The sequence below is a fragment of the Megachile rotundata genome, chromosome 10 (assembly GCF_050947335.1).
Source record: "Megachile rotundata isolate GNS110a chromosome 10, iyMegRotu1, whole genome shotgun sequence".
Taxonomy (NCBI): domain Eukaryota; kingdom Metazoa; phylum Arthropoda; class Insecta; order Hymenoptera; family Megachilidae; genus Megachile; species Megachile rotundata.
The window spans coordinates 17,527,308-17,548,844 of NC_134992.1; the positions used below are offsets into that span (position 1 = coordinate 17,527,308).

General features: G+C 35.8%; 4 protein-coding genes and 1 long non-coding RNA gene across 13 annotated transcripts; 3 read left to right on the forward strand and 2 right to left on the reverse strand.

Moving 5' to 3' along the window:
• Positions 1-527: 527 nt before the first annotated feature.
• On the reverse strand, positions 528-4,107 carry LOC100881220 (uncharacterized). The gene is made up of 5 exons (XM_076536596.1): positions 3,813-4,107; positions 3,013-3,491; positions 2,733-2,823; positions 1,921-2,089; positions 528-1,629 (listed from the first exon to the last, which is right to left on the reverse strand). The coding sequence occupies exons 1-5, from the start codon at positions 3,981-3,983 to the stop codon at positions 881-883; spliced, it is 1,659 nt and encodes a 552-aa protein (XP_076392711.1). The 5' UTR covers positions 3,984-4,107; the 3' UTR covers positions 528-880.
• Positions 4,108-4,111: 4 nt separating this feature from the next.
• On the forward strand, positions 4,112-8,198 carry pkaap (A-kinase anchoring protein pkaap). The gene is made up of 10 exons (XM_003707291.3): positions 4,112-5,156; positions 5,368-6,136; positions 6,198-6,321; positions 6,395-6,531; positions 6,606-6,756; positions 6,850-6,964; positions 7,045-7,219; positions 7,296-7,369; positions 7,439-7,491; positions 7,562-8,198. The coding sequence occupies exons 1-10, from the start codon at positions 5,132-5,134 to the stop codon at positions 7,649-7,651; spliced, it is 1,713 nt and encodes a 570-aa protein (XP_003707339.2). The 5' UTR covers positions 4,112-5,131; the 3' UTR covers positions 7,652-8,198.
• A 731-nt stretch (positions 8,199-8,929) lies between these two features.
• LOC100881333 (G-protein coupled receptor 143) lies at positions 8,930-11,892 on the reverse strand. Its single transcript, XM_003707407.3, has 7 exons — positions 11,441-11,892; positions 11,215-11,365; positions 11,050-11,161; positions 10,895-10,989; positions 10,645-10,823; positions 10,167-10,494; positions 8,930-10,105 (listed from the first exon to the last, which is right to left on the reverse strand). Exons 2-7 carry the CDS (start codon positions 11,362-11,364, stop codon positions 9,881-9,883), a joined length of 1,089 nt encoding a protein of 362 aa, XP_003707455.3. The 5' UTR covers position 11,365; positions 11,441-11,892; the 3' UTR covers positions 8,930-9,880.
• A 45-nt stretch (positions 11,893-11,937) lies between these two features.
• On the forward strand, positions 11,938-13,187 carry LOC143265268 (uncharacterized). Of its 4 annotated transcripts, none has more exons than XR_013039645.1 (3): positions 11,938-12,521; positions 12,575-12,658; positions 13,049-13,179. It is a non-coding gene; the product is annotated as an uncharacterized LOC143265268 (long non-coding RNA). The 4 variants fall into 4 exon arrangements; XR_013039643.1 differs by having other exon boundaries at positions 11,940-12,521; positions 12,575-12,673; positions 13,049-13,187; XR_013039647.1 differs by having other exon boundaries at positions 11,940-12,521; positions 12,584-12,658.
• LOC100878241 (uncharacterized) lies at positions 13,055-21,466 on the forward strand. Of its 6 annotated transcripts, XM_012294900.2 has the most exons (9): positions 13,959-14,047; positions 15,861-16,130; positions 17,034-17,170; positions 17,248-17,372; positions 17,501-17,640; positions 18,498-18,709; positions 19,016-19,256; positions 20,237-20,478; positions 20,581-21,466. In XM_012294900.2, exons 2-9 carry the CDS (start codon positions 15,893-15,895, stop codon positions 20,809-20,811), a joined length of 1,566 nt encoding a protein of 521 aa, XP_012150290.1. In that variant the 5' UTR covers positions 13,959-14,047; positions 15,861-15,892; the 3' UTR covers positions 20,812-21,466. The 6 variants fall into 6 exon arrangements, with proteins under 6 accessions (XP_003707341.1, XP_012150293.1, XP_012150290.1 ...); XM_003707293.3 differs by lacking the exons at positions 13,959-14,047; positions 15,861-16,130 and adding an exon at positions 13,055-13,207; XM_076536462.1 differs by lacking the exons at positions 13,959-14,047; positions 15,861-16,130 and adding an exon at positions 14,643-14,832.
• Positions 21,467-21,537: the final 71 nt, after the last annotated feature.

Here is a 21,537-nt window from a genome sequence, read left to right on the forward strand (position 1 = left end):
CTTCTAACAAAGTCCTTAAAAGTGCAATTGTATTCAGGTGCAAGTTCGAACAACGAAGAGAGAAACACGACTATGGTAGGCAGTTTGTACACATCGAAGACGTCTGTAGAAGATACGAATGTGGCTCGGTTAACGCGCGCGCGAGCGCATACACATCGGTGGGACCGATTTGTAAAGGGCAATGGACTCGTGTGGCCCCACCGAGTTCATTTCCCCGTTCCTCTGTCTCAGCCGCCGCTTATTACCGTAACCTTGCCCTTGCTCTTACATTTCCGCGACACTCGAACTTCGCGGATTGCCTTCCTGGTTCGCCTCGAATGGCGCCTTCTGACGGAACTTATTGAAAATTAAACTCGTTCGATCGACGCTCGGGTGTTCGAACACACTCAGGTTTGGTAAACCGATAAATATAACCACTCCTTCGGTAAACAGAGATAAATATGAGATTCGTGAAGTTCCGCGATTAAAACGTTTCAGAAGATTTTCAGGTTAAGTTATGTTTTTATTGGGAGAATGATGAAATACAATGAAACAGTATTTTTTTATTTCGGACTGCTCGTAATTTATTTCTCTACTTATACATGATACAAATGTATGAAATATATAAATACTATAAATGTAAAAAAAGATAGGACACGCTTCTCAGTTTATATCTAGTTTGATTACGAGATCAAAGTTCGCGCGGGAATTTTGAATATATTTGATAGATTTTAAAGCACCATCGTTTTAAACTTGTAACTACCATATATATCACAATTACCATATATATTCATATTTTAGACAAAACTAAGTGTATCTATCATAAGTCACAACATTTTAAACGATTGGAGAACTAACATTCAAGAACCGCGCAAGAAGGTAAAAGTAGTCTTCACTTTATCTAATTTTCCTGAAAACTCTTGTCTTTCTGACAAATACCTAATTTATCCCTGTATCTTCCAGGTCCGCAATTCTCGATGCCATCTCCCAAAAGTATCAATTCTTGGTAATTGTGACCCAGTTCATTTCTCTCTTCGGATACCAGTGGCGCGCTTTCCTCTTCACTCTTGGATAACTGCTTCTTCAAAGATATTCCTGGTCTCGCCGCTTTCAACGTCTCTTCCTTAACCGGCAAATCATCGGATTGCTCAAGATTTTTCACGTGCGAGTTTCTTCTTTCAATAGGTTTCTTGTTTTCTTTCATAGAACGATCGGTATGCTCGTACTTGTCACTTTTAAAAAGACTTCGCGCTCTTTTCGCCCCTTTCTCATCATCGGCAACTAAGTCTGTTCTCTCAGAATTCTCTGTCTTAATTTTCTCTTTGGGTACGTCTTTCTCGGACTTATCATCCCCTTTATCTATATGAACAATTTCAACGTGGTAAGGTTCTTTTCCGCTATTTGCATCTTCCGTTTCGTAGATCATCGTCTCGGACGACTTCTCTTGACTCTGCTTGCTGCGCGATATCAAGTCATTAAGCTCTAGCGCTTGCGTTGCCAGGTTGTTGAACAGAGAGCTAGTACCGGAAGTGGCGACGATGATCAGGAAGTTCTCGAACTTTGCGTCCACATTGAAGTCACCGCTTTGACGTTGATCATAGGTCGCTGGTGCAGCACTAACGTGTGAAACGAATGATCTTAACAGAATATCTGTAATTTAAGAATACTCGGTCACTAAACTAATGTTCAATATTAACACATTTAAGAAATATTAAATATTCTTTATTTCATGCACAGGTGCTGTAATAAACCTGGAAATTTTAAACAATCTCAGGTACCAAAGTATCCTCTAAACTGTAAAGAGTAGAAGAGAAGGCTAGAAGCTCCATGAACATGCTTTACAGAAGCAATCATAAAATATATAATTCTTGAGCAAGCAAAAATGAAACGTTCAGGAAAGGCCCTTTTATCTCACGCAAAGATCAATTCAGATCGTTGTACCTGGTAAGAAGAGGAGGCACGCGGCGTGAAGTAGCATCTTGCCAAAGCCCTCTGGAAGCGTCCGCTCGAATCGGCCGAGCTGAACGAAGTCCGATCCTCGACTGTGGCAGAGATTCGTTCGCTTTCTTGGCAGCTTTGGATCGCGACTCGTATATAGATCGAGGGAGTATCACTGCTGGAGAGGGTAAGAACACACGGATGAACGTGAACACAATTTATGTTAGTGCTATCCGCTGATGATACTTTTTATCATTTTATTTCCCTTTGCGTGCTATTACTAAAAACAAGAAACCGAAGACTTCGCATAACCTGTCCCTTACTATCTTATAAAGACTATTTTATATCGCCGCGAATTGTATTACTGCAACTTCTCTATTAAAAAACCTTAAAAAAAAACCTTAAATAACCTTCTTGTTTTCAGAATTCCCCTTAGTGATACGTTTCGAAATAAATTCTTCTCGAGAATGTAAAGAATAGAGGAATATTATCAAGGTCAAGGTCATGGTTATCTTAAAGGATTCATGATACAACTTCATAAAAAGAAACAGTAGGAACAGTGAAATTTTGTGTATTAATCTATTCATTTATTTCAAAGATCGTTCATAGACTTATTTATATGAGCATACATACATGGTTTCAGAAACATGTCAAACACTGTTCAGGTTATTCGCTACATTATTGCAAATAAAAATGCACGACGAGAAGACGAGAACGACACACGCATACGTAACCTAACATCAGTCAACGAGGAACACAAAGCAGCCTCATACGTGATTCTGCACGGTATCAAATATTCATGGCACGTTTCAGTTCGAGTGCATCCGATCAACTTCCTCCTGCGCCAGATTCTTCGTGGTACGCGCTAGGTCGTCCAATAGTTTGGGCGCCAACTTTATTGCGAGCCTAAAAATTAGATATAATTATTACGTCACTGAACTGATACCTGGATCGTCGGGTTCAAAAATTCTGACTGATAATGCGTCAGCTTAATACAGTTTCGGATAAAAATATCTACAATCGATCACGTAACAAGTACTATCATTTTATCGAACGCGAGTGACGTGAATGTTTCCTTGCTTCGTTAATACTTACGGTATTAATGATAATCTTCTTTGACTCTGGCGACGACAACGACCTTTCCCATCTTTTGAATATCCAGTTCTACATCGTTTACGGGACAATCTTGTCAGTGGATTTCTCGTGGAACCTCCTTCGATCCGCTTCGCTAAATCTTCATCATCCTCATCAGATATGTTCCTAGCGTTGTTCTTAACCGTTGCTTTCGACGTATCATTTATGCTAATTAAATCTTCCGTGTTTTCAGTCGATAAAGTCGCTGTAGTTGCGTTTGTTTTTTCAGCATCCGTTGACGTGAGATTTGTAGCATCATTTGTCAGATTAGTTAATGAGTCGGTGGATGAGAGAACCGTGGAATTTTGAGAGGATGAATCAGGTGTTTCAGAGGCATCGGTGGTTCCCGAGGACGGTGAAGCTGATTCGGTGGTACTCGTGGTGGGTTTAACGGTCGGTTTCAACGTGAAATCGGCGTAATCGTAAAAATAATCATATTCCTATAATTCAGGATTAAAAAATTCCAGTTTAAAGTAGTTAAAATAATTTGATAGTATTTAACTATCAAATGTTGAATCCCACAGAAAAAAAAAAAGCTTTTTAATTCAAACAATATATGTAAAGAAAAATATTAAGAAAATCATTTGAACATTTTACATATTAAATCATTAAGGGTAACTGGACATAAATCATTTTCTACCGTGTTAATAATAAAGATAAAACTGAACGGTAATAATAGTATTCGTTATCGCGCTATCTTCCTGTTATCAAGCTACATTTACAGCATTGTGGAACATCGTGTCCGATAGTCGTTGCTTTACCGTATAATCGTCAAGTACTTCCGAGTCCAGCAATGCCAACACTTGTATATCCTTCAAATGGACCTGCACGTTTAGATCACCAGTCTGTCGTTGATCATAGGTCGCCGGTAGAGACAGACCAGTCACAATGTAATAAGTCAAGAAGAAGAGGCCGTAATGTGTATACATCATGGAAGATCGATCTACTTCGGCGGTAAAGCTTGGAAAAATGTACGAGGACCGTCGACAGGATCCAGACTGAACGGATCTGGTTAAAAGGCGACGTTATACCGACGCTCTTCCTTGATATAGTGGTCAGTACACCGAGAAACCGGTATTCTTTGTCGTCGAACGGTCATGAGGGCCTCGAGCACAGTGGCCGGACATTGGCCCCTTCGTATACCGATATACAAGAACGCGTGTACCTGCTGACCGATACAAATTGATTCTTCATTTAAATAGTATTAAAATACAATTCCAAACGCGTTCGACGAACCGCAGGATCAAGTTAGACGAATCTTGAATAATAAGGAATTGTGGGATTTTTTAGAAGGTCGTATAACGTTGCTTCGCTCAAGTATTTTCAACGAACAAATACTTTTTTATACCTATAATCTCACTACATGTATCGCTATCACGCGTTATGGAGACCTTAGATGGCCAATATTGCAATATATGTATATGTATATGTATAATAATCTTGTCAATGTTTCTCGGTATTACCAATAAATATTGACCACTCTAAAATATTGACAATTGCTTGAAATCACCAATATATCGCAGCTTTTGAAATTCGCAAACAGACATACACGACCGCGATAGTTTTGCTACCGAAGCAAAATGCTCCGTACATTTTTAGCTGGTTTAATACATTGCGAAACGACTTAAATGTAATCGTTTTCTATGAATATAGTTATGTTTCTACGAATCGTCGCAACATGGCTACAGAGATTAGAATGATTTCATAAGCAAAAACAGTCGGTTACGCAAGTTTAGTATCATCCTTGCATCTTCGATTCATGATCATTTCGTAGTGTGCGCATCGAGTCAGCAAATGTCGCAGAAATGCTTGCAGGACCGTCGACGCAGAGATCCTAAACGGAACAGTAATGACATTAATGACGGCCCGCTGAAATGTCATGTACCGTTTTATACATACAATCGAGGAAGTTCAACGTGTCGTTTTCCTAATTTAGTGCTCGATACTGTGTCCAAAAGAAACCCAAGCATCATTTTTTGTCCGTCGCAGGAAGAGGGCTCGTATCAGCCGTCAAAACATTGTATTTCTCCGCGTGATTATTATATCGCGTCATTTATCATGTTTCGTTCTGACGTAAACAATGTTCCAATTTTTTAAGAAGCCTGGTAAATATTCCTCTGTTTATGACCTATTGACATTTTACGTAGAAGAATGATTCCTGTTGCTAATACCTGTAGTTAACCTAAACAGAAAATATTTATTTTTCTGTCATACCACTCCTTAAGTTTCATGCCCACTGGCATGGTAGTTGTAATCAACACAGAATGAAGAATTTTTTTATTGCACGTTTCATAGCAGAATTATCAATGATTGCAGGACAGAAAGACAGGCCCAGATCTTTACAAACTTCTCCAACAAAATCAACTAGCTCTGGGAAATCGTTTGGAGATGTGTTCAACAGTGGTTCATCGATTCAAACACCAACAAGTACACTGTGCAGCCTTGAGGAGGAAGAGGAAGATGAGACTCTCAATGGTCAAACAAACGAAACGTGTTCCTTTAGCTCTCAGCTCTCTAAAACGCTTCCACAGATACTCGCAGATAAAGGTGCTTTAGGTTATTTCATTCAATTCATGGAGACACAAAACTGTATAGCACTTATCAAGTTTTGGCTCGAGGTGGAATGCTTATGCAGTTCCTTTAATGATTTGAAGGCAAACGAATGCGTAAATTGTTCGGAAAGTACGGACAGGCTTTTCACTTCGATAGACAGTAACGAAAATTTTCATTGTCAAGTAACGCATAATAGTGTAAATGATAAAGGGAGCAAGAATGCATTGATCAACGAGTATGTATGTAGTGATAACGTAAAATCAAATTGCAAAGACATACCAAAGACTAGTCAAATGATAAGCGAAATGCGACAATCAAAGCATAATTGCAGAGAAAGAGATCTGACTACTATTAAACAAGATGCGACAAGAATTTATAAGAAATATATCGCTAAGGATGCTCTGGGTATTAACCAGATTCCTGATGATTTTAAACTAAAAATGGAGAAAGTTCTTACTTGTGAAAACATCGAGCCTATGCTAGAGTGCCTATCGTCTGTGCAAGCAATAGTATATCAGACGTTAGAAAATGAGTAAGTATATATAAATTATTTGGGAACATTCCCTTTCTGATAATCTATTTAATTGTTTCAGACATATTAATGATTTCTTAAGAAGTGAATTTCACTGTAAACATCAGATCGATGTCCTAACAAGCGGCAATGTACAATTGGCCGATATATTGTACAATGAAACTGCATTTTTTTATTTCATGGAGGTAGAGTTTGTACTTACATGTTTAATACAACTTGAATTTTCACAACTAATAATTTATAATCATGGTATTACAGTTTATGGAACTTGAAAATAAACGAGAATTATTAGACTTTTGGATGTCTGCCATCAGTTACAAACAGAATTTATTGGAGAAAAAAGATGCTGCAGACCCTGAAGAAGCACAAAGCGACGCTTTAATTATTTATGACAAGTAATTTTTGCTGAATTTTCGGAAATATTAATAATGAAAGAAATGATTAATTACATGACTATGCAAACTTACAGATATTTTAGTTTGCAAGCAACGATGCCTCTCGGTTTTAGCGATAAAATTCGTTTTCAAGTAGAACAGAATATTTGTCGTGAAGATGGAGAGGGACCACAACCTGATTGTTTTGATAAGCCTTGTAAAATTGTATATAATTTTTTGAATAAGGTAAAATATTGTAACTTCGGTCAATGCTTACATGCAACGAAACGCTGATAATATTTAACACCAACTTTAGATAACAGTAGATATTTTTTCCAGCATTATCTACCTACTTTCTTATCATCGCAGTTGTATTATAAATACTTATCAGAATTGATTAGTACTATACAAAGCAGTCCATGCTCAAGTTTACATCCTAGGCTAAAAAGAGCTGGTAAGCATATCTCAGATATGCACTGAGATTAATTGGTGCAAGTGTGTTCCATAAATAGAAAATGTATTCAATTATTACAGGTTCTGATTGTAGTAGTGAGGTGAGTTCTGTTAGTATTAGTATGCAAAGTACCCTGCAGGCAGGGAATGAAGGAAATAGATTCATGAAGAATAAAACAAATATTTCGGGCGGTATGAATATTGATACTAGACAGCTTTATGATCCAGATTCTTTATGGAAACGTAATAAATATAGGTAATTATAAGATATAGAAACCTGTAGAATAAACGGAACAATATATACCTGAGTGACCTAATTATTTATTTTTTAGTTTGAGCGTCGGTTACATTGATGAACTAGGCAGGTTTGTTACCGAAATTGAGCCAGATCCTCAAAGAAAATATGGTAAGATATTAAAAATAAAACTTTGAGATTTATAAATTGAATCTAAGTAATTGTACGTAAAAATTGTAGAATCTCGACTAACACGTGCTGTAAAAAGACTTGTAAATATGGAGCAAGACAAGGTAAGTTTTAAATTTGTTATATACCAGTACTATAAGGATTAACACGGAACAAATTGGTTAATTAAATTAGGCCAAAGAGGAATTAGCATGGAAGATTGCTGAGATGATTGTTCGTGAAATCACCTCTTTGACACAAGGAGCTTCAAATTTTTCATCCTGATGACAGAAATTACATCCAACGACATTAATTTTATTACTAGTATAATATATTTCACACTTTAAGTGTTTAGAGGTAAATATTTTATTCGACGTTATTTTTTCAATTTTTGTAGATCAACAACTGCATATTCTGCCAAAGTGCCAAATTAAGCGAACGTAAAGCGAATTATTTTAATACATTTAACAATTAAATTTAATGTTTGAACAAAATGTAAATTTATATTCGTAAACTTATCCACTTTAATGATAAATATATTTTGCCTTCTTTGATGCGTATACGGCACGTATATTTAAAATTGAACTTACCATAAGATTAAAATTGTGATCAATATAGAATTAATACATGAAAATATGTAAAATATTTATATTTAAAAAAAGTGTTTTTTAAAACGTAACATTTCGCTAACAGTTAGTTTCAGATTTGAGCAGAAAATTTATAAATCGGTCGGTGAGATGGCGTAAAAGAAATTAATATCAATGTAAATACTAAGCTTTCTTGTTTATTTAAATTATCATGATTAATTGTATAAAAAAAAAAAAAACAATAATTTTCAATATTCTTTTTGAACGTTTATGAGATTATAAAAGTATTGATTTTTATTGCACATAACTCGATGACCATACTTTTAAGGCGATGATATTAGAATATACAAAGCATATTGCTTTGTCGTCAATAGATGGTATTACTTCTCCACTTATTAAACTGCCAAGTATTTTTATAGGTTCATATATTTTACGCTTCGTCTTTTAAGAACTTGAAAAAGATACATGTGATAAACGAACGATTTATGACATATCGCAAAACAAGATTAGGATGCAATATGTGTTTTAAGATTTAACGATTAAGCTGCAATTTGAACGCATTAGGAATCAGTGAATATTCGCTGAAGTAAACTTTATAATTAAAATTTAAGTACAAAATATCATTCTGTTTATTTTCAATGCATTCTCTTTAGCAGCGAAATGTTAGTTCTTTGAAGTATTCTTCAAACATAAAGCATAGGTGTCTACTTGGCAGTATTTATTATATTTAATTATATAGTACCTAATGATGTATAAAAAAAAAAATAATTCGTTGTGTTATTGTATAGTCAAATAGGTCTTGACATATGATCAGTCTTATACATATAGCAAGTATTAGTACGTAACATTTAACTTTACATAAAGATTATTTTATTAAAATCAAATCTATTTTTAAAAAAAGGTGTATATTATTGTACTAAGAAAACGATTTAGACGATAATATGTCAAATGTAATATATGCAGTCCAAGACTAATGTTATAAAATATTAGTCAATCGAATTTAATGGTGCATGTTGGTTCTTTTTAATACAAATATGACAAAAGTTCGTGCATCGCTTTTTTAGTGCACTTGCAACAGCAAGTTTTACAGTATTTTGGCAATCTATACTAATTACATTATTTATGTGTAAGCATTATTATGATCATGTACAGCATTCCAAGTTTAATATAAAAGATAAACGAAAAACTTTGCTCTGATAGTACTCTTCACATTTATATAGAATTTTCGGTGCTAATACAAATAGAATATGTTGCCTGAAAACATAGTCTTCATACCCTTTCTAAAGCGTATACGTAAGTATTATCCAGAAAAAACGAATGTTTATTTATTAATAGTGATGTATATAACAATTTTTATCAACAACGAGAAGAATGTTCTGCGAATAAAACGTGCTAATCAAACCATCTGTTTGACAATTCTACATAACGCTATTTTTTCAGGTACGAATCTTTTAAAGGTGCTTCTTATCGATTGTAAAAAAAAAAATTTCAATTATTCACACCGAAATATCAAAATAAGAAATGTTAGATGTACGAAAGAATTGTATGTATTAATTAAATAGTAATATTTTGTACATGTGTTTTCTTTTTACGTATTTAGAAAATAAAATCTTTTATATTTATAACAATTAACAAATGTGCTTATTGTAAAGTGTTGGAATGATAAATTTGTTTTTAATAAAGCTCTTCGGTACATACTACTTTATAAAAAATCCTATTCTACTTAATTAGAAATATTAATCTTTCTAGTTCAATCTTACCGTAACATTTTATGAACGATTGAGCACGTTATTTTTCTTCAAGTTTCAAAAAACTTGTAAACGTTAAAAATATATCTTTCTTTAAAAGTGATATAAGGCAGTAAAATATTTATACTTTGATAAAATCAATAAGGTATGCTTACAGCTAATGTCATGTATCACAGTATTTAAAACGAAGAAGAACCATTTATACTTGTATGTGGTGGATATCCATATTTCGAATCTAACAAAGGAGACGATTCCGACAAACGCATGCCTGAATCTCTTCTTGTAACGTGATTCAAATTAAAGGTTCCTAATTTCTGGCAACACTCCAATCGAAACTTCTCCCTTTTACCCCATCTCTGATAAACAAGTGCATTGAAAAATGCTTGAAGAGGATTTGTAACGGCCTGTCAATAAAATGTTTATGTGGATGAAATTTATTTTAGTAAAATTATAAAGTATACATACCATTATATACCAAAGAGTAATGATAGCTTTAACTGGCAATTGGAACCATAAAGTCCATAATAATATCCCATTGATCAAATTAGGTAGCCAACATACATAGTATACAATGTTAGTTAAAGCAAATTTGAGTTTTATTGCTTGCACCAATTTTCTTTCTCTCCCTGTTACTTGCGCTAGACTACAAGCAACAGCAGTTTGAAGATCTCGTGTTGATGCAAAATACAATACAGGATTCACAATCATAACAACTGCTAGAAGTACGTATGTAGCACAGTAATTTGGCAGAATACGTAGTATAGCAGTAGAGAGAGATGTTAAATTGTGACAGCTGAAATATATTATATTTTGATTATATAAAGATGTCAATAGGTCAAACCATTATCATTTCTAGACTGTGGATATTTAGAAGCTGAACCTGCAAATTCTACAAATTCATTTATACAATTCCTACAATTTATAATATATTAAATTTACTAACTTTGCATCTGGAACATACAAAATTGTTAACCCGAATGTAGTTAGAACTGCTGGACATATCCAAGCAAAAGCATGATAACAAACAGGATTTCCTGATCGATCTCCAAGTAATAGTTTCATATCAATAGCATAGCACAGAGTCCAAATCCATGTTGCCATGTAAAAATACTGAGTCCATGCCTGAAGAAGGTCTTTATTATTAATACGATAAATGTAGCTTGAACTTGAATTTTCTAATAAAATTACTTTACCGATGAAAGTGCACAAAAAATAACATTCGAAGTGTCATCTTCCATTGGCATTATAGATCTAAAGTTCATCCATAATGCTGATCTAATAAATACACCTAAAATGAATAATTGACATTTTATTTCTTCATCTAATGCTAAGGAAAATTTTTAATTACCTAACGAAGCTAGCAAATCAGCTATTGCAAGCCACATAATAATTTCTCGTCCCCTGGACGATGAAAAGCTTTGCCACCGGTGAGGAAGACTAGATGTTTCTCTTGGCAGTATCTAGGAAAAAATTTGCTAAGTGTCTAACAGTAACATATTAACATTTTACTTACCTGATACACTGCACCTAAAATACCTATTGTTGAGGATAGCATACAAACTGTATTGTAAACATCCGTGTTAAATTCCTGCATTATCACAATTGCCATATCCGTTCTGTTTGAATGATGACAACAAAATGTTTGAATCGTTGGATCAGCCATGCTATATTCAATTTTAATTTTTTGAATATTGATTGAAATCACGATAAAATGAAAACGATGATCGATAAGATATTACTTATTTCATAAGTTGTCTTATACGTCGAATCCTCTTGTATAGATTTAAAAGTATAATGCGTTATTAATCGGATTTTGTCCCTGAAAAATCCTTACGGAGAATCAATAAGATATACATTTTTTATCTTAAAAAGAAGCCATACAAGACTTCCGTAACATTCATCTCAACACCATACTCGGTTTTATACTATACATATCATCCGTGGTGGTACCACGTGTCGTATCATTTGAGGACTAGGGAAACTCGATGAAACTTTGGAAAACTGTCATTCTCTGACATCGACCAAATTTTGCAAATAAGCTCTTTTTTATAAAAGAACATATCCGTGAGAATGGTTCTTGGCGATTTTTTATGAAAATGACAATGTGTTGGAACTTCAGTTTCAAAAACGTGTAGTTCACCCTGTTGGTCGTAGAGATGGCGTCACTTGTTTCATTCCATTACAGAAAATTCCAATTACCATTAACTGTCTTCTAACTTTCTATATTATCATAGACTGATAACGAAGAGAGAAAGATGTGTTTATGTAAGCCGGAAGAAATATTATTTAATTATTAATCATGAATGAGATACATTCCCAGGACAATTTTGTGGTTAATCTTATGCGGTAATACGATCCATTGTAAACGACGCCTACATATTCATAGCGATTCATTACCATCATTATTACGTAGTAACTTATTATTGTTTCACGAGGACACAGAAACTATGAATATCTGAAATTATACGTGACCGAATTCACCTCTACTGAAAATATTTTGCCTGACTAATAAATCCTCAGACCTAAATTCTACGGTCAATTGTACACATATTGTCAATGAATATTGAAAACTCTGGAATATGTGTTTGTATGACGTTACATTGTTAAACATAATAATGTCTAAAAAACGAATCGTCGAATATAAATATGTAGGGATTACATTCTGTTTCGAAGTCGAACATTCCGGTGACTGAATAGCTACGTTGGCGTGCTGGTTCCTGCAATGGTGATCAAGTGGGGGTCATCAATTTATGACGATATTGCTACGGGAAAGAGAAGAACTAAAAGGAGAGAAAGAGAAAAAAGATTCTATTCTTCAAGGTTGGCTACTAAATTCATCAAAATTTTGGAAACTGTAAATGTGAAAATTGCAGATATTGCAGATATCCTTGTGATGGCAAGTGTAGGAAGTATTGTCACGTTCGCAACAGTTTCGTCACTGAAACATAATATTAATGGTACAAGTTATTCAAGTTAGTAATGTTAATATTATACATTAAAAATAAATGTTAGTATCGCATAGGTGTTTGTTAGAAATATGTATATCCATGAGTTCATCTCTAAAGAATGTTACATATCATTTGCGTCTTTAATACATAAATTACAGTAATCTACATCTGTTAATAATAACGATTAAAGAATTAGACTAACTTGAGTCATACTGCATGCATATTCGAAACAATCAGAAATATCAGAATTACGGATTGTATATTTAAATATTAGCTTGTAACAATTCTAAGAAATTCTGGTTTAGTCTTTTCTGAATTTGAAGATGAATATTCATCAATAATTTATGACTCATCCGTTAGTTGATTATCGCTTGCAAATTACCGGCGTTACTTTTGCAGGATATCTGCTGCACATGCGCAAAGAATTCGCCTTTCTAAGCGTCAAAACGCACCGCGCTTCGTCGCAGTACGAGTTGAACCTTCGAAGAGAGAGTATCAGTTTTTGCCCTTGTCAGAAATTTTATTCGTAGTTGCCTAAAAAATACGACATGGCTATTTGTAAGTATTTATTTATGTAACTATCTGTAAAATACGTTTTATTAATTGGTCATTAGCACTTTTTGGGCTGTTATTGGATTTGACAGATTACTTACCGGCATTTTGGTATCGTCAGTTGCAAGATTATTACTTCGTTGATTATTCAAAAGTAGTTTTATTAGAAGCATTTTAAAATACAGGCATATTTTTATTGTCACGCCAAACTCAAATATTAGTCAATAAACGAATACTAGTCGTTGTACACATATGTGATCCATTAACATCATTTTTAAGCGCGCATTTATGAGTTGCGTAGTAATTACTGCGCAGGAGTTACAAATGTAATAGACAGCGATATGTGAACTTTTCATTTTCACATTTTCACTGAATCGAAGCATGGCTAAAAATTTCTCGCATGCTTCCAACGAATTTCACGTATATTTATAAATTCAGCAACTATGTCTTTTATAAAGAAGTTTAGCGTGACCTCCAATCTTTATACTATTTTACGTAATTCATCATAAATTGCTTATTTACAGAATTTCTTCGCATCTTGTTCGAAATTTCTTCACGAATTATTAATATCGTTATTTTAGAATTTTATTACTCTGCTTCCATCCAGTGGAAGAAAGAATATCGAACTTTCGACAATATCGATCGAAACAATTGATGCCGGTATTTCGGATTATCGAACAATTGATCCATAACAATCGGTGAAGAATTGGTATTTATTTACGATAGAACGCTTTAGAGCGCAGTTTCTTTCCTAGTGTGTAGCTAAATATAGTGCACGGGTGTGGTTGTGCAGGTTTGACAAGCCGGCCGGCCGGCCGGCTTTCTTCGCTACACGATTTCACGAATGTATAGAACTTTGCGCTACTTTTACCGCATACTCGAGCTTCCTACCAATCTTAGCCTTAGTTTCTTCGATTCTACCTGGTTTCACGCGTTTGCCTTTTCGTGTAGTCTGAAAAAGTTTTATAAGACAGACATGTTTTCCGACATTTTTTAACGGAAACAAAAACATTCGCACGCTCGAAGAAACATAATAGTATCGTTACGTGTTTCCTAACCGCGTATTACCGTCTTCATTTTCAAGATTCAAGTATCGCGTCGTCTCAGCAGGATTTCTTGTATAACAACGATTTCTAGATCATTTCGCAACCCGCGTATTCACTGCTTCCTGTACGCACATACACCGAGGGAATCTCGCCTGCTTTCTGGAATCTGTGTCGTAATGTTCGTTGATTGCGGTCAAGTAAATTTTAACCCCTTGTGACCAGAGGTCGTTACATTCGTTTTAGACATTGTCTCATTCCTAGTGCGCTCTTTTACCACTATTAGTATCTTGCATTCGAGGATAAATTGTTTCCATTGTTATATTTGCACAGGTTAGAATAGTTATTCGATTCATATTAAATTAGGTCAACTAATTTTTCTGGTACGTAGTGAAAGAATGACAGATTTTGGAAATTGTTTTGCGACTCTGGCCTATATATCACGTTCCTCATTCTTCCTGGGTATCGTAATGCACCTTACTGGAAAAAGACAGTTACTACGCGAGGTCAATGACAGGGAGACAGACACGGTTAGGTGCACAAGACGCGACGACTTCTTAGGAACTAATATCTACGTAACTATTGGCAGTTGAGTATGTCAATTCATTTTCAAGAATGTAGTAGGTACATAGAGTAATTTAATCGTAGGTATCAACAGTTGCTGTTAAAGATTAAAAGATTGTTTAAATTTGTTGGAACATATTTGTCGAATCAGGTTAAAAGATCGTGTTAAGGAGGTTATAGCGAAATGAGAGAATCAGTTGGTGATGATCATTATGCAATGGAAATAGGCTGAATGGATCTAATTTTCACATTGTTATGTTAATTGTAATCGTAACAGTTGTTCAACGTCATAGGATCTGGGTCTAATGAATTTGTCGTTCGAACATTCTAGGTCCTCGTAATGTTTATAAATTACTACAATTCGTCATGTTTCTAAATTATCAATGAATGAGATAATCATATATCGTATGATCCATTAACATGCAACTTAGTAATTTATTATGACGGAGGAAAGTTCATCTAATCTCGGCACGAAAGTTCACCATACCAGTCGCCTTGAGTCATCAGAGTACCGTAATATGAAGTAACCGATATTGAAATACTAATGACATCAGCTCGGTGACGTCCTTTTAATCCTTTTATCGATTAATTTATTTGAACGTCGCACTTTTAAACGGGTAAAAATCGCGTAAAAAAAATTAAAAGAAGTTGAATCGTTCACTTCCGAATTGCTGATAATTTCTCGGTCATTTATTGATGATGTCAGCAACCGGCGAGGCCTCCTTCGTGACACAAGCAACTATTTATAATCGCTACGTTCATTCGACATAACCTTCTTGTATACAGATTTGAGACTGCTTTGACAGAAACAGTAGGTGCGAAAGCAACAATCGATCTGCACATCGATCATCGCAATTATCGTAAATATTTTGAGAATCGACGAAGACATAACAGCTATCTTACTTATCGATTGTTACCGTACGATGGTACGAATAAAGCAAAATAACGGACATATTCTCCGATAGTGAATTAACAGTGATATTTTTTTAAATTCATCAAAACTGATTTATATTACGTTTTACGAAGTTGATGCTTCTTTATTTTTTGTCAAGATGGATTAAGTCATAAATTCCATTTTAATTTTATGGCGTGTGGACAGTACGACGTGAACGCAATTTGTTACATAAAAGGCCGAGGACGTTTACCGATAATGTACACGGACTTGTATAGATCAAAATTTATATCGACGGATTTCAATGAACATAGAATGTGTATGCTTTCGAGATCCGTGCTTTCGCGGAATCTTCTGTTGCAAACAACCGTTTTGGCGTTGATCTACGTTGATTTGGGTTACCAGTTACTGTCATTGCTCAATCTACCAGGTAAATATTTTACGTGGCCATTAAATGACAACCGATGAAAATATTAAAGAACACCGAACCTCGACTATATATTCATAAACTCGTGTTTTACCCGAGTTGTCATTAAACTGAAAAAATTAAAAAATACCGAACATCGACCAAATTTTTACTGCCTCTGTTCTTTCAGTTAATTGATACACAGACATGTGATTGATATTTACAAAGGCGATTAGTTTGAAGGACCTAGCAAGTTCCAAAGTCTTTTTTTAATGAAGACGCCAGGTGTTTATTTGGGTCGCCCGAGGCAGGTGTACGAATTCTACAAAAACGACTGTAACTTAGAAGCAGGGTAGAAAACCTGACACATGCATTTTAACTTTTTTTTTTTTTTTTTTAAATGTATATATACAAGCTTGGTACAGGCTGGTAGAGTTTATTAACACTTATTAAAGCCTTATTTGTATTCGGAAGTTTAATGTATTGTGTAACTAGGTAAATTTTATGCTGAAAATACTGAGAGTAGTTCATGGTTGAAAAATGAAATCATTGCCTTGAGCGCCTAGACGTCTGGACGCCTGGAAATGCGCGCGTATAGTAAACGAGGTAGCAAAAGAAAGTAGGACAATGCAGGACTCGCTTCGATCAATGTACTCGCGATAATTGCGAACCTAGATCGCGTCGTTACTTTTTCTGTTATAAATCTTGATAGATACGGCCATTTGAAAAGCAAATTATATCACGGTGGCCGAACGTGGAAAGTTTCCATTATTAATTCCTTCCTCATGCAAAAAATATCTAATCATCATTGATTTATGAGCTGAATAAATATGTATACGTACTTATTGATGCATTTTATGGGTTCAGGGTAAATGAAGCATGACATTTAGTTTGATCTAAACTCTAATCACGTATTCTCGTTTGCAGCACTTTCTACCGAGGACAAGCTGGAATACCAGTTCTACCCTGTCGCTAGTGGGCAGATCCAGTTTCGCGTAAAAGCAGCAAACGATGCTCACATTGCTCTTACTACCGGCCCTAGCGAGGGAGAACCGATGTACGAGGTAAAGTTAATTGCAAATAAATATTGTTTGTATTTAAAAAAAGAATACGATGATTAATTATTATTGATATATTACAGGTGTTCATTGGTGGTTGGAGCAACAGCAAGTCGGTGATCCGTAAGAACAGAACCAAACCTGAGGCTGCTGAAGTAGATACTCCTGGTATCCTGAGTGCTGATGAATTTCGTGGATTTTGGATTAGGCTAGTTCTTTATTTTAAATGTTAATTTTAGAAGCGACATCGACGCATTATATTGTCACGTTACATCACTAATTCGTTGTACGATACTGCATCGAATCGCTACTTTAACGATGTACTGATTCTTTCAGATGGAGCGACGGTGTGTTGTCAGTAGGTAGAGAAGGCGAACCAAGTTCGTTCCTTACATATGCCGATCCTTCGCCATTTGGAATCGGTTACTTTGGAGTGTGTACCGGTTGGGGTGCGTCTGGTGAATGGTTGATCGAAGGTAAAATATTCTTTTTGTCCCAAAGTTTAAACCGTCTTCAATTCTATATTGATTCGAATGTTAAACGTAATAGCATAGAAACTTCTCTTTTCGTTGCAGTGATATAGTTAAGCAACTTAGTTTAATTAATAATGAATAGAATAGTGAACGACAGGTGTAAACGTATAGCTGTTCAATGAAATCTTAGATCGTTTTTAATTTATTAACAACATTTTCCTATCTTATGTTATATCGGGTTTCGGAGGGACTACTATAATAATGAGTCGTCATCCACAGCCATATGTGTCGGTGGTCAAAATCGTAGTACGTAAAGAGGCTTGTTGAGAAATTTGTAGTTGCATCCCCTGTAGATCTTCAGCTTCTCAGACATTTGATTTGATCCCAGCACGTTTTGCCTTTGCCTCAAAGGTGTCCAATTAAATATCTTGTACTTTTGACACCATGAATCATTTAACTGGACACCATTCAATGAATACCTGCACGAGAGACATCAACTTCAGACCACGTAGACACGCTTATTCTTGCTTAAACTTGGCATAATTAGGTAGAGCTCAGACTGGACTTAAGTTCCTTAAAATGAATGACCCTCTTAATGTATAGCGAGTGTATGTGTAAGACCTTGAATGCCAGGGAATATGACAGGGAATATGGTCCACTCTGAACAAAACCCTTATTATGTCGATGTCCATAACGATCCTGCTTATTACGCGCGAACATTACATGAACCATGGAGGTAAAGTTTATTTGTCGAAGTCAGAGAAGTAGGAATCCGTAAAAAAGTACCCAGATAGGAGATAACGTTTCATAAGCAAGGTACTCATAGTTAAAAAATCAAACTTGTTTGACTCGCACACAAGGACACGGCACCCTGTTAACCCGGGACGAGTTAGTGTACCAGTTTCGTAACGTAAGAAGCGGTTCGCTTTTCCTTGAGGTGAAGGCCAAGAGCAACGCGCATATTGCCTTGACCAACAAGAAAGGCGATTCGAGTCCGATGTACGAAATCATGCTCGGTGGTTGGGAGAACACCGCATCAGTCATCAGATACGATCGCAAACAGCCTGACAAGGTTCGAATTCGGTGAACATCCGTAGGGTGTGTACACCAGCTGCAACGCAGGCTTCCTTCACCATTGTGGACAACACTATTTCTCTTGTGATAAAAAGAACATTTCCAAATTTCTAACTATTGGTATTAAAGATGTTCTAACTCGTAGAGTTCCTAAACCGGGTCTCACATTTTGAGAATATCTAGAATTTCCATAGATTAACTCTTTAAGCTGTTCCTAGGTGGTACAAGTTTCTTTCCTCGTACAAAGGAAGCCTACGGTGCGTTAAAAAGTACCCCTCTTAAAAGGCTGATTTTGCAATGACAGGTGCGCGTGAACACGCCAAACCTGCTGAACGAGAATGCAATGAAGAAGTTCACGATCACTTGGCTCGACGGCCTTATCACGGTCAGGGCTGGTGATCTAAACGGTTCTAAGATCATGGAATGGCAGGATCCTAAGCCAATTGGTATCAGTTACATAGGCGTGCGCACCGGTTGGGGCGCAACCGGAAAATGGAAACTTCGAACTGCACAGTACCCACCTCGTTCAGCTGATACTTCCAAACGTAATCTCTTTTTTTTCTATTTCTTTAACTATTAATGAAGCTTACTCTCAGTCCCGAAAATTCATTACTAAATTGGGTTGAATAACTGTGAATTTAAAAAGAGGATTGAAATATCTACTTTTAATTGGGTATACGAAGGTCTGGATAATGGGTGCCACTAATTAGCCAGGAAGTCCATCAGCATATCTGCAATTTTATTTTTACGAGCCTAGTAGCTTGTTTTCTCTGCTTCCACTCTCTTTGACGGATCTTGGGCTCGTTAAGCCATCAAATTGGCCTCGCTTGAGTGCCAACGCAAGGTGCACCATTTTATCATATTACCGTTACCTCGTAGGGACCCGGGTGAGCCCCAAATATGGGAATATAACGATGATTTCCAACGCGTGGAAATCCGACACACAATCATGTTACACTCAAACGTTTCCTTAATAAGCGTGGCATTATTATTAACAGATCTGAATAGCGACCCAGCTTATATGTGTATTGTGTCTTTATTGCGAGCAAAATGTTTTAACAGTAGCATGTGTGTTTCAGCAAATATGTCGAGGTCACACGCCACTATCTCCTGCAGACTGCAGATACATTGTTTTTTAAATACCTTCTCCTTCAATTCACTTCCACTCCCTATCGTAATTCTCTCTTTGCTATTTTAAACATAACCGATGATTCATCCAATTGATTAGTAACTTTCCACACAATTTCCTTTCACATGCCAGAAATATCATGCAATGCTCATGTTTAGTAATTATCAATGAATACCGTTTCTTTATAACTGTGGTTGTAGCATGAAAACGAATGCTGCATTATTCTCTGTGATATTGGGTTGGTCAACATGTTTTGTCATTTCTTATAAAACTGTTCAATTACAAATTTGATAACATTACTTTTTGGCCAACACAATAGAACAAACTTTGTGCACCTTCTGTCTCTTCTATAGCACTAATTATTTCATGACTAGTAAGCCCAATACTTGTTTGTAGATGTGAACCCATCTGCTCCACCACCACCGGTGCAAGGTTTGGAAATGGGTGCCACTTGCTGGTGCGACGCCTCAGGTGGAATGATACCTCCAGCAGCTGTCGAAGGAGGAAAAGACGACGAACCATTGTATGTAGGCAGAGCTTACCACGAAGGTGCTCTTCTACCTGGTAAAGTGAAGCCAGGACATTCTGTCTGTTACGTTGCTTGGGGCGGCAGTGAACACGGAAAGAGTGAATATCAGGTAACGAATGTAGAAAATTTAGCATCCAATGGTAGACACCTTTTCAAAGAAGTTAAGCATATAAAGTATTTATGGAAATATATCACAAATTTTATGTTTTAGGTTCTTTGCGACTGCAACCCTCAGTGGGTACCAACAAGCGGAAACAACATTCCTCCTAATGCAATTCCGGGTGGTGAAACCGAAGACGGAGAACCACTTTATGTCGGTCGTGTGCATCACGAGGGTACATTGACGATCGGCAAGGTGCAACCTTCCCACAGTGTTTGCTATATACCATTCGGTGGTGCCGAAGTCGCTTTCCCCGATTACGAGATTATGGTTTCGCAGTAATTAATGAAGCTTCAACACCACCGGAAAAGACTAGAGTCAAAAGTTACACCGATTTCGATGAATTTGTTTAAAAATCTTGACCGCTTAAAGTGGCTTTATTTTCGAAATGCGCGAGACGTACAATCAACTATCGGAGTTCAGAATACGCAGTATGTTGTGCGTACTATTTATAGCTATTTTGCGAAATAGATGTTTTGATTTCGTCCAGTAATCGAATCTCTATAATTCTCAATATTTTTAAGAAAAATAAAGGAGGATGTAGTTGAGAATCTCATATGTGTGCAAACTAGTCTAGATACCGATGAGCGGATATTTTCATTCACATTCATTGATCAGTCGGTGTACAATGGGTGTATACTTCCGCACAGAACATAACTGAAATCACGATATGTAGGCGCAGATCAAACTGGCATTGTACGTGTAGCTTGGCTATATATAATAATTATCGGTCTCGTGTGACTGTTATTAATTCCTATCGGATACTATACGGTTACATATTACTTGTGCGTTCAGCGAGGGCATCGTAAAAATGTGCATTCGATAGCCACATAGTTTTTTAACACACAGCAGTTTTTGCTTCCTTCAAATCGTTATTTTTAGATTCTGTATTGTTACAAAATAAATACTTCCAAAATAAAATGGTGCAGATATTTTACGTTGAATTGTCTTTAATTTTGTAATAAAATTTGCAATTATATGTATATGGCTTCCCTATGGAAAATTTAA

Excerpts from the sequence above, each read along its gene's own strand:
- LOC100881220 (XM_076536596.1), bottom strand. The coding sequence starts at position 3,983 with ATGATGTATACACATTACGGCCTCTTCTTCTTGACTTATTACATTGTG. Across the intron at positions 3,492-3,812 it reads AAGTACTTGACGATTATACG|GAATATGATTATTTTTACGA; the intron begins GTAAAGCAACGA and ends CCTGAATTATAG. Across the intron at positions 1,630-1,920 it reads GTGCCTCCTCTTCTTACCAG|ATATTCTGTTAAGATCATTC; the intron begins GTACAACGATCT and ends CTTAAATTACAG.
- pkaap (XM_003707291.3), top strand. The coding sequence starts at position 5,132 with ATGTTCCAATTTTTTAAGAAGCCTG. Across the intron at positions 6,137-6,197 it reads TATCAGACGTTAGAAAATGA|ACATATTAATGATTTCTTAA; the intron begins GTAAGTATATAT and ends TAATTGTTTCAG. Across the intron at positions 6,965-7,044 it reads TCCTAGGCTAAAAAGAGCTG|GTTCTGATTGTAGTAGTGAG; the intron begins GTAAGCATATCT and ends CAATTATTACAG.
- LOC100881333 (XM_003707407.3), bottom strand. The coding sequence starts at position 11,364 with ATGGCTGATCCAACGATTCAAACATTTTGTTGTCATCATTCAAACAGA. Across the intron at positions 10,824-10,894 it reads TTTTTTGTGCACTTTCATCG|GCATGGACTCAGTATTTTTA; the intron begins GTAAAGTAATTT and ends GACCTTCTTCAG. Across the intron at positions 10,495-10,644 it reads TTGTATGTTCCAGATGCAAA|CTGTCACAATTTAACATCTC; the intron begins GTTAGTAAATTT and ends AATATATTTCAG.
- LOC100878241 (XM_012294900.2), top strand. The coding sequence starts at position 15,893 with ATGGCGTGTGGACAGTACGACGTGAACGCAATTTGTTACATAAAAGGC. Across the intron at positions 17,171-17,247 it reads AGGGAGAACCGATGTACGAG|GTGTTCATTGGTGGTTGGAG; the intron begins GTAAAGTTAATT and ends GATATATTACAG. Across the intron at positions 19,257-20,236 it reads TTCAGCTGATACTTCCAAAC|ATGTGAACCCATCTGCTCCA; the intron begins GTAATCTCTTTT and ends ACTTGTTTGTAG.